Below are 11672 nucleotides of genomic sequence, written 5' to 3' on the forward strand. Positions count from 1 at the left end.
ACTCTTAATTGTAAGCGAAGGAATAAAAATGACAGTTTGAAAAGCAAAGGACCAAGTCAAGGATTTTACCAGCTAGAACACAAATTATTTTCTACATCAGAAAGAAGCTGGTGGAGATGGATTTTATGAAAACATTTCTGGTTGGTTTCAAGAATAAATTCCAACTGGATTTTAAGATAATAAAGGTAGCAATGGAAGTACTGTTTGTTTATCTAATTTCTATGTACTTACTTTAAGTCTGTGGTACAGGGACTTAATTTTGGTGACTGGAACTCACTGAGAAGCTGCTCAAAGGTTTAGATTATCTTTCTGTAAACGCACACACATACATACCATACTCCAGAACACACAACTTTGCATAAAATTAGGGGAGTTCATTGTCTTCCTTTATTCTACATGGAAACCAATTCTCTCTTGGCCACCAGAAAGTTTTCAATTTTTTTTTTAATAGAGGCATGTTTTTATTTATTTATTTGTTTGTTTGTTTGCTTGTTTTGTTTATACATGCACTGGGTACAGTCAGAAGCGCGGGAGGGTGAGAGAATTCACCAGAGCCAGAGCGGGGAGCAGAGCAGGCAGAAGGACCAAGGTACACTGCTGAGGGGAGCAGCGGGCGGCAGGAGAGGTCTGCGCCCCATGTGGGACCCTCCTCCAGTGGCTGGGGAGCAGCCGGGGATCGAACTGGTGCCGCAGAGGCCGCGGGCAGCTTCGCAACCCAACGCTCAACCACTGCACCACCGGGGAGGCTCTGAAAGTTTCCCAGTCTTTATGACATAGAAATAGTTTTGAAAATATGAATTGTGCATATCATTTAATATGAATAATTCAGTGAGGAATTAAAAAATTCCTTTGAAATAGCATCAAAATATATTTACTAAAAATTTAAAATGCCCTTTCAAGGAATAAAGAGGAAACACAAATAGCTCTTGAAATGGTAAGACTGAGCAGAAATAAATGCTCCATATGACAGAAAATATAAGGTAAGTAAATTTAATTGAATTGTAATTGTGCTCTATAGTTCCCAAAAATTTTTCTAATATTCATAAAATTCATTTGCAGTATATCTTATTTTCCACTGCTAACAGATGGAAAAGCTGAGGCCCAGAAGTGTTAAGTAATCTACTCACTATCAGGTTGCAAATTCAAGCTCATTTGATAGAAAAGTTCAGAGAAAATGCTCCCTTCCTCTAAATAAAAGATAGGAATATTCTAGGCGAATATATACAAAAGGAAGGGTATGTATTAATAGAATCTATGTAGGGTTGGTTGACAAAGGCTGCTTTTCTTTTTTACTGATCAAAATACAAAAAAACACTCTAAAGAGAAGAGAAGACTGAAATTCAACATTTTAGTTATTTTTGCAGTTCATCATTTAAATGTTGCTGCCTTTGACAAATTTGATGACTATTTACTTACAATATTTCCTACTTTTTGAAATTACTCAGCCTTCCTTTTATGTGAACTTTCTGACCTATTTTCTTGAGTCTCTTTATCTTCTCCCTAACCTTCAAGTTTTGTTATTTGCTGATATTTTTCCTCAGCATTATTTCTATTGCTCTTGTTCTTTCAAGATGTTCTCACACACGTCTATGTCTTTAACTATCACCACCATCACCAAATGTCTGTCTGCAGTTCAGACTGAGCTCAAGAGCTCTAGATACATCTGTCCAAGCCACTTCTGAACATCTCCATTTGGTTGTCTTAAACATCTCAAAACCAGTATGTCTACACTAACTGAGCTCCCCCACTCAATTAGGCTCCACCTCCTGTGTCTTCCTTCCTAGTCAATGTCTCCACTATCCATTTGTCCAGACCAGACCAGAAATCATGTTTAGTTATTACCACACTCTCTCCCACCCCACCCCACCTCCCAAAACCCAATCTATCCATAAGCTCTATCAACAATTCTGTTATTTTTGGATCTATGTGCTTTTCTCTCTGCAGTTTGGTAAATTTATTGAAACATTTATCATCCTACAAGATATTATTTAGACTCAACTACCTGATCTTTTCTTCCTATTCTGTCCCCTTTAAATTTATTCTCCCTCTGGCAACCAGCCAGTTATTTGTAAATATAAACCTGGTCATGCCACTACTGTTTTTAGATCATTTATGGGCTCCCTTCTTGTTCAGAAATTTCCTTATAACAGCTACAAGATCTTCTGTAGATCTACAAAACTTTACCCTTACCACATCTCTCCTTGCCCCATCCCTCACAGAACATAGAGACCATACCACTTTCAATGGCTCACACACAGCGGGCTTTATCACTTCTTGATCCCATGTTGGGTCTGCTCCTTTGTAGGAACATGCCTTCCTTCTCTCCTTTTTTTTTTTTTTTAACATAACTCTTGCCTTAATACTCAGATTTTGGTGCCATCTCTTGGTGCCATGCCAAATTTGGTGCTGATACCTTTCCTTTGTTCATCTCTATCATAACACTGTTTCTCTGACCTAGTATTTTATCTCACTATACCTTATTAACTGGTCTATCTTTGCTACTGGACTATGAGGTGGCAGAAACTACTCTTATAAGTTCTGATATCTCATTTCTAGCAGTGCCTTAAGTATAGCTGACCTTGATGAATATACTTAATGAACAAATGAAACATTCATTATCTAATCTAGTGAATGAATTCATTATGTACTATGACTTCAGTCTTTGCTATGTCACTCACTGTCACATGATTAATGAGTAACTTTCCCAGAAATGTCTTATCCTATTTTCTTTAAAATGTTGCAATTAAATTAAAAAAATAGATACATAGCAATTCTCATTTTATTTCTTAATTGAAATAACCTCAGGATGGATACATTTTTCACACACTATGGACTCCCAGTGAAAGTACTAGGATAACAGAAGAACTGTGTTCAAACCCTGTCTCTGTAGCTTATTTGCTACATGTTTTTTTTTTGACAAATCAGTGGACTGTTTGAGCCAAAGCTATCTTAGCTAGAAAATAAGGACTGTCTTCTCAGACTGTCTTATTCTAAGACTTGCATGAGGTCAAGTAAAATCTTGTATATGAAAGCAATTTAAAAAACCATGTGCTATCATAAAATGTAAGGTGTACTGGATTTATCACTCTTTTAATTTCAGAACAATAATAAAATTCTATAAAATAAGATTAAACCTGATTCCCAAAGGCAGAAAGCAAACATTTTCATCTTCGAAAAATAAACAACAGTTGGAAGAATACAAATGGAAAAAAAAAATTCATGGAGGTATTCTAACAGTTTCATATACAACTTAATTCTCCAACAATTCTGAGATACACACACACACACACACACATATGAACATAAGTCATGCACCATCCTACCATTTAAGAAAGGGACAAACCATAAGAATGTGACTCATCTTTGAAATTAACTTCAACAACGGAAAATTAAGAGAAGAGAAAGAGTATTTTAAAACTAAGGAATTATTTCAAAGCAACATGGAATCTTGCTATCAATTCAAAATAAAGAGACCTAAAGGCAGCCACAATTGAGTCACCTGGTTGGTTTTCCCAAAAATAATCAAAAGTCAAACTGTATTAACTCTAACTATCTCTGCTAACAACTTAGCAGGTCAAACCATCAGACTTACATTTTTAGCAAGTTAATTTTATCAGCTTAATGTAAACTCTGACAATGTTTTTTGAAGACCTCAGGTCCCTTAAAGGAAAAATGCACAATTTTAAATGTTGAATTAAAGTAAATAAAAGATTTACTACCCTCACATTTAATGTGTTTTTATTAAATACTTTCTCTACAGGTAGAACTACCTCTAGAGCCTATTGGATATAGTCTCCGATTTTCAATATATTTGGATGAAGCATGGGATATTTTACATATCAAGCTACTTTTACAAGTAGTACTCATTTCAGTTATTTAGAATTGTCAAGTAAACCAGCCATAGACCTAATACTCAAAAAAAAAAAGAACATTTTTTTTCATTACTAGGTTATGTTATTCATTCTTTTTATGATTGTTACAACTTTTCAATCCATCATCTTTTATATCATAAACAGATTTTAAATGGAAAGAGAATTAGATAAGCATAATTAAAACAAAATAGCTTACTGGTCCTTCTAATCAAGTTTAAAAGTTAGAAATATTCCATAGAATTATTTTACTATTTCACCAAAGTGACAATACATGAGTACTTGATCTATTTTATTATGTATTTCCCTATTGCTCATCTGACATTTAAGAGTCATTTCAGAAACGGAGTATTTGTGGATTATATAGTGAAGGGACTGTCTCATTAAAGAACTAATCATTCTACAGAGAACTCCTAATTTCAAATATAATTGGACTAAACTAATAAATGCAATGTCTCAAATATTCTTTATCTTTTAGAAGATGTAGTAATATAGTACTTCAGTATTTTGGTTATTACTCTGATGAAATTTAAAATATTCCATCCACAAAAAAATTCTGCATTAACTATTAAACATTAACTAGTAAAAAATATAAGAAAACAATCTATTTTCAGGTTGTCTCAATGTTCTGAAAAGGACAGATCCCATTTAACTAATGTGAGAGCTGCAATAGCTATTTTGGGTCAAGTGTATCATATTTTGTTTAAAAATATTACTATAATAAATTTGTTTTTAAAATAATCATTTTGTCATATCCCATACTGTGGATAGGTCACAATTTGTATTCCTTTCATTGAGGCTGAACAAGTAAACATTCCAACAATGTGAATAATTTTTAAAAAGGAAGCATTTTCATTTAAACTTACACAAATATTATAAAATAAAATAATAATATTATAAACCAAATTATTTTTCCTCCTGCAGAAACTTAGGATTTAAGTTAAACATTATAAATTTAAGATAATCAGGTTTAAATTCATATAGTGTGTAAACTACATACATAATTGCCCAAGGTATTCCTGGATCACTGAATTAATTTTGAGGCAGAAGAATCAGCATTGAATCATATCTGTCAATAAATAAGCAATACTCTATTCTTCAATCTTCCTTTTTTTGTCTTTGAGCATACTTTCCATAAAATAAATACATTAAGTTTAATGGGCCTTATTCACAGACAGACTTGGCCATGCAGTTTTACAAGAATACACTGCAGAAAAGAACAATTAAAATAAACGTAGCCAGTCACATATCTTAATGTCTAATCTAAGACGAAAAATTTAAAAATTTACTCTGCGAGAAATAAGTTCCATGTTATATCTCCAAAATGCTATTTTTATCCTTATGTACTCAGAGGCATTGAGTTTGATATATGAGAATGCCTCAGACTTACTGCTTGCTTACATTTCACCTTTCATTGGACTGGAAAAACCATGGGTATGGGTAGATGTTTTTTTGGTCAGTCCATTCAACAAACACCAATCATCTGACCCACAGTCTCTGACAATTGATTTTTCCCAAATTCTGCTTAGCTTTGCCTGAAGAACATTCAGCATAAGCATTTGTCCAAAAAATGCCTTTCTTCACTAGAAAATGTATTTTCCTAATTTACATTGTATATTTAAAAATATTTAAACATGTACACAAAATCAATAATATGTGACTCTGGAAAATGTATTAGTAAATTTGTGTTATACTTGGATTCAAAATATGCAAACTTAAACTTTACTTAGAGTCAGTTTTCTGTATCGTACCATGTTAAAGAATAGCATATCATCTATATTTTATACCTTATCCTACTTCCTCATTCTCTGTTCATTTTCTTGCCAATTTTTTATGTTTTACAGGTACTTTATCAGTAATATTGTATTTTACAAAATATTTTCATTACATTAAAAAATAATACTGGCTAACATTAATCTAAATTAGATTAATGAATGTTATGGAAGAAGAAAGGATTAGTATTTTATAATTTATGTAGCTAATGCCATAATATAAACTTTAGAATACTTAGGAAATAAATCAAAGCAAATTAAAATAAACTAGTATGTCTGGCACTTTAAGAAAGTATTTCAAAATTTAATAAAAATTAATATTTCAATAGTAATTTACTGTTGATAATAAAGTACCTACAAATATATTTGAACCATGAATTAATGTAACAGTTGATAATGTTTTTGTTGAGATAATCTCAGGATAGACATGAGAAATATTTAAATTAACAGGTAATATTTATGTACTAGGTAAAACACTATTCCTGAAAGTTCATATCCCTTTCAAAACTTGGAAACTAAAACTAAAAAATTTGTGAAAATGACTATCCACAAACCTAGCTGTAACTTATATTCATTTTGATGAAAAAGTAACATCCTCTTGATATAGTATAATATTGATTTTCTCACTAGATGCAATAAATGACTTTTTAAAATAAGTAGTTTCCATAGAACCATCGCATTCTAGCATAATAATACAATAATAGCAGTATATAAAAATGTTACATGCTTTGATAGTCTCATGAAACCACGATGAAAATAATTTAATAGATAGCAAAAAAAAAAAAGAAAAAAAGGAAAAGGGATTGCTGTATTGGATGGATTAATGGAACATAAATGTGACTTAAAATAATCAAATGATGAAACAGTTATTTCCAAACATTTAAAAACTCTTTGTTTTCAATTTCACTTGTTTGTTCAGTACACTTTCTTATACCAAGAGAACTTTTAAATTAAAATATACTCAACTCGATAAAATAAAAAAAATGTGAATTCAGATTAAACATTTTATTGCTATTTTGCAGAATTTTATGTAGAAATGATTCTTATGTCTCTTACATAACTTATAACCATTATCTGAACACATAAAATTTGAGAGGTAGAAATTAGCATGTAAAACCAAGGAGATATTTGAAATATGTATTTCCTTCAAGAGAGAAAATACAATGCAAATTCTATGTTGACTGATTATATTTTAGAGAGTTTTAAATTAATACACAGTTGTTCATATTTTTTACGTTAAATTATACCATCTTCTTGTGAGGAAGCACTATTCAACTGTTTCATTAAAGCATTATGTGAGGTCACTCTATTTTCATTGTGTGGGATAATAGATCTAGCTGGGTTGGTTTGTGATTTCAGGTAGAGTGAAGACTAACACAATTTGGCACCCATGCAAGGATTCATGGAGTTATAGCCACAGGATATATGCATTAGGTGATAGTAAGAGACATTTACAACCCAGAATATAAGAGCAGGGCAGCCTCAAGTGACATCACCAGATCATCTGCAGCGTCAACCAACCGACTAAAATATATATCCTTCACACCACTGCTCCTGCTTCTCTCTCCTTGTCACTATTAGCAAACCCTCCATTGCCTTCACCAGTGTAGGAGAACATGTGTCTTCTTTAAAAGAAGACATGCTTACTCAAGTGAAAAGGAAATGAGAAAAAGGAACAGAATCAAAACCTATATTGGGTGCAATTTTCACTAATTTGACATTCAGTTGACAGGGAAAGCACTCAAATGCTAAGGGTGAAATAAACTTGAATTACCCACACAACGAATTTTTTAAAAAGAAGAAAGAAAGAAAAAAGGAAGGAAGACACCATTGAATCTCCTAGATGAAATTTTGTTTTTTTTTTTAACTATGATTTGCTCTGGAACCAGTCAAGTGTGAGAATCTTGAATTTCTCTCTCAAAAAAATTTAATGATAAAGAGGAAGGAGTCTCTATTACTTCATTTAAATTCTCTTCTAATTTATCCACAACTTCTATTTTACTTACAAGCATTTGTTACAGCAAAACTGTTGGCTGTCTCAATGTTGTCCACATGAGGTACCAAATTAAAAGGAGCTTCCGACGCATTGGGGCTGGTGTTATGAAGAAAAATTGCTAACCGGAAAGCAGTGTATTCCTGATCTGTGTTTCGGATGAAGAGACCACCTAGTAAAGACAGCAGAAGCACATTCAGTGTTTCCTCTTGAAAATATTATACCCACCCCAAGCAAAGGCAAATTCACTGCTATTCACAAGCACATACAATTAAGGAGCTCTCTGCCACATTTTGGGCCACTGTCCTTTGTGCCTAGGTGCATGCTTTAGTATTTTAGTCTTCAGGACAGCTCAGCTTTTTCCTGTCCCAATTTGTCATGATCACAATGACCTCTGAGGCCATTTAGTATGTTTTCCTTTCTCTCTCTTGCCCTCCCCTTGATTCCCAGCACACTGCTACATCAGCCAGCTCAGGGCATTTCTCTCTAAGATGCATGGAAATGAATAGCGAATAGGATTTGCATTAAAATACAGAAATGAAGGGATGTGGTGACAAGCAGGGGAGAGGGAAATCAGGAAGGAGAAATGAACTTTGTTTTTCTGCAGCTCGTGGACTCAGCCTAATTAGCTCTGTTTTGTGCACAGTCCACGAGAAATGATGCAGTGTTGAGGCTGGGCTTAGCTGGAAGAAATTCAATAGCTGCGTCCCATTAAAAGACAGGAGAGGAGAAGAGCTAGAAAAGCCAAGGATGGGCAGAGTCTGGGGAAAACGAGTTAAGTTAGAGGGAAAGAGGCAAACGATTCAAGAGGAAAACAAAATAAAACTAGAGAAGGTTCCGGGGAAGGGAAAGGGATCTAACTTTGGAACCGGTTAACCTGTAAAGAAAAGGCAGGGGAGTTTGGGTGAAAATGCTTGTTTCCTCCAATATCTTTAGGTAATGAGAAAGCTGCGGAGTCCAGCATGGGAAGAAGTGGATTTAAAAAAAAAAAAAAAAAAAAAAACCAAAAACACAACAACAACTAACAAACTCGACTCATGGTCTAGAGAAAGGGAAGATCACACAATGCAATTAAACCGCACGGGTTTTTTTTTTTTTTCTAACTTATTCCAATCCTATTGAAGCGACATGAGTCAAAGGTGTACACGGAGTAAGGGCTGAGTAGGGTGGGCAGTTGTGTGCATATCCCAAGTGAGCCTGCACCGAAAAGGCAGTCTTTCTGTAAAGGCGAGAAAGGAAGCAGTGGGGAAGGGAGCTGCCTGAGATTTCCCTGAATTGCTCATCAGCAACTCATTTAACTCACTTTCGGATATCTGCTCGTCACCCGCATGCAAACCCACCGGAACAGAGCTTACCTATTTGCACGCTGCTCGGAAAGGCTCCCATGGCGAGTCCCCAAAATCCAGAAAATAACAAGACAATCTGTCTGCAAATAATCCTCATCTTCTTTTCTCCTCTCCCTGGCGCGCGCTCTCTCTTTCTCTCGCACTCTTTCTAAAGGCTGTTCAGAGAGGCATTGAGGACGATGGCGCTAAAATTAAAAACCAAAACCAAAAACAAAAAAAAAAAAAAAAAGAAAAAGAAAAAAAGGGGAGGCAGGTTTGGGTGGTTTATGATTATGACAATTTCCCCTTAGCAATCCATTTCGAGCTGCCAGATTTTTCCCGCAGTCTCCATCGCCCTGGGAGAGATTTTCTGTCCGGCTGCAAATGTTGCACATGCAAAAGATGGTGGTGGAGCGTCTAGTGGCTGCTCGCAGGGATGAGACATGCGCTCTGTCTTTGCCTCTCTCGCACTCCCGCTCGCCCCTCGCTTTCTCACATACACACAAACACTGGCGCCCAGGCCGCCGCACGCGCTCCGCAGCTCGGCACCGGCTGTGTCCCCTCGCCCTGCCACCCCCACCCCCAAGCCTGCGCCAGCCAGAGCATCGCAGCCTTCGGCGGGTCCCCTCCCAAAGCGCACGCTCCCTCGCCTGCCCCTAGCCCACCGCTCAGCTCGCTTCACCCCTTGGGTGCTCACCAGAGCGCCCCAGTCTCCCCGAAGCTCCAGAGCCCGTCTAGAGACAGGTTTTTCCTTCTCTCACCACTCACTGAGTCCCTTCTCTCTTCTTCCCCTGTTCTCAGAGGAACCTACTCTGGGGATGGACAGCTCCCGAGCCTCCCTCTCTGCTTTTCAGGAGCCGCCGCTGCTCCGCTGCGCTACAAGGATATTGACCCGCAGGCCAGGTCTGCAAGCCCGGATAAGGGGCTGGGGGGTTAGTACCTCCCCATGCCCCCGGGCCCCTGCCGCATTCTTGCAGGCTCCAGGGGAGGACTGGCTGTCTCCCTCCCCTACAGCCCTGCCTTCCCTCCCAGCCTCGCCCTCTTCTGCCACTGGGCTGCGCGCGGGGGACTTCGGTCTGCGCTGCAGCAAAGATTTCTCACCAGCAGACAGCCCGGGAATCTGGAGAGACTGAGAGGGGAATGGATGAGGTGAAGGGGCTCAGGAAGAGGAGAAGAACAGAGGGCGAAAGGCAGCCCCTGCTAGCCTGGTCTTAAGAGGCTGGGAGCAAGTAAGAAAGAATTGGAGGAGTTGAGCCTGGGCAGAGAGCTAGGGAAGTTGAAACAACCTGGGGGGAGGGGGAGATTTGCTTAAATAACAAAGTTTGGGGTAATGAACAGGATGGGGAAAAGACTGAGAAATGAAAATGAATGGGGTTTCAACTATGTTCTTTGAAAGGCCTGAAGCAGGATTAAGAATAAGAACTCTGGGGTGTAACATAGGCAAAGTAATTAAAAGTAATTAAAGACTCCTTTATTTCAAGTCTTCTTTTCAGCAGGACCATTTTCTTCCTGCTGTGGTCCGCTTCAGGAGCAAGACAGACCTAGTCCAGGGGCCAAGGGTGGAGGATGAAAATGGAAAATGCTTGGGACATTGGGCAAAAGTGTCTGGTAGAAAAATGGGGTATTTTTTCCATGCATGTCATATTTTTAGCTGGGGCTCTGGAATGCCCACTTCACTCCATATCCCTCCAGGAAGTCTTACACCACGTTGATGGTGTCAGTAGTTGCTAGGACTGGGCTGAAGAAAATGCATTATCCTAGAAATTAAGAGCTGCAGTGTCACTTCCTCTCTCCTTTACCTCTTAGACTATTTCACCTGACTGTGTGGATGAAGTCTGTACAACACTCAGAAAGAGTGACTGTGGTAGCAATGGCCAGTTTCTGATTTGCTTTGACCGGTGTGGTGTGAAGTCTCTCAATCTAAACAGTAAATTGTCCTCTAATGCAATTAACTCAGAGAGAAAGTGTTTTTAAATCTTTTAGTTCTTCATATGTCATTTGTTGCATTGTATAATTTTAGAAACTGGGAATTTGGGCCACATCATTTAGATATAACCTTCCAAAGAATCATTAGGGGAGAGAGTCTCCTTAAAGATTAGTGTCGCTGTTATAGGGCAGCCCCGATATTGAATGGGTTGCCTGGCTGTGGGTCCTCACCCGTGTGCTTAAAAGGGACTTATTAATACTCCACTACAGGCACACGCAAAAGGTTAATAAAAGGTTTATTTACAAGGGAAAAGGAAATAAGGAAAATGTACAACTCAGGGAGAAAATAGGGAAATAAAGTCTTTAATGCGTCCCACCCGATCCACTGACCTGGAAACCCAAAGTCACTCTCAGAGCTGGCCGGACGCTGCGAGCTGGTGGAGAGCCAAAATGGGGGACCCCCCCTCAAAGCCCACATGTCTGTCTTTATACTCACTTGGCTGCTTAACCCCACCCTCAGGTCCCAGCCACCTTCCCTTTGGTGGTGATGGGATTTGGAGTTCCCAGTGTCTTTGGCTTTGGCCTGGGGTGGGGGTGGAGTCCAGGAAGCCTGTATGGAATTAGCTTTAGGACATCCTTTTCCCCCTAACATCCCCACCTTATATTTTACAAAAGTGCCTATGTTTATCTAATGTAAATTTTGGGGAAAAGGGTAATGAATTGATGATGGATCTGGAATTCTTATAATGGTCATCTGGTTAAAGACATTTTTAAAACTTACCTATTA

At 37.5% G+C, this 11672-nt stretch overlaps 1 protein-coding gene across 3 annotated transcripts in view; it reads right to left on the reverse strand.

Annotated features, from left to right (window-relative positions):
* GRIA4 (glutamate ionotropic receptor AMPA type subunit 4) overlaps positions 1-9138 on the reverse strand; it is a gene marked incomplete at its 3' end in the record, with an annotated part of 354667 nt that extends 345529 nt beyond the window's left edge. For all 3 annotated transcript variants that reach the window (XM_084248455.1, XM_084248456.1, XM_084248457.1), the window contains exons 1-2: positions 8990-9138; positions 7648-7806 (exon numbers count right to left, since the gene is read on the reverse strand). In XM_084248455.1, coding sequence (XP_084104581.1) covers positions 7648-7806; positions 8990-9077 — 247 coding nt within the window. In that variant the 5' untranslated portion in view covers positions 9078-9138. The remainder of the gene's footprint in view (positions 1-7647; positions 7807-8989) is intronic.
* Positions 9139-11672: the final 2534 nt, after the last annotated feature.

Source organism: Talpa europaea (genome assembly GCF_964194135.1).
Source record: "Talpa europaea genome assembly, chromosome: 12".
In the NCBI taxonomy this organism is placed as follows: Eukaryota; Metazoa; Chordata; class Mammalia; order Eulipotyphla; family Talpidae; genus Talpa; species Talpa europaea.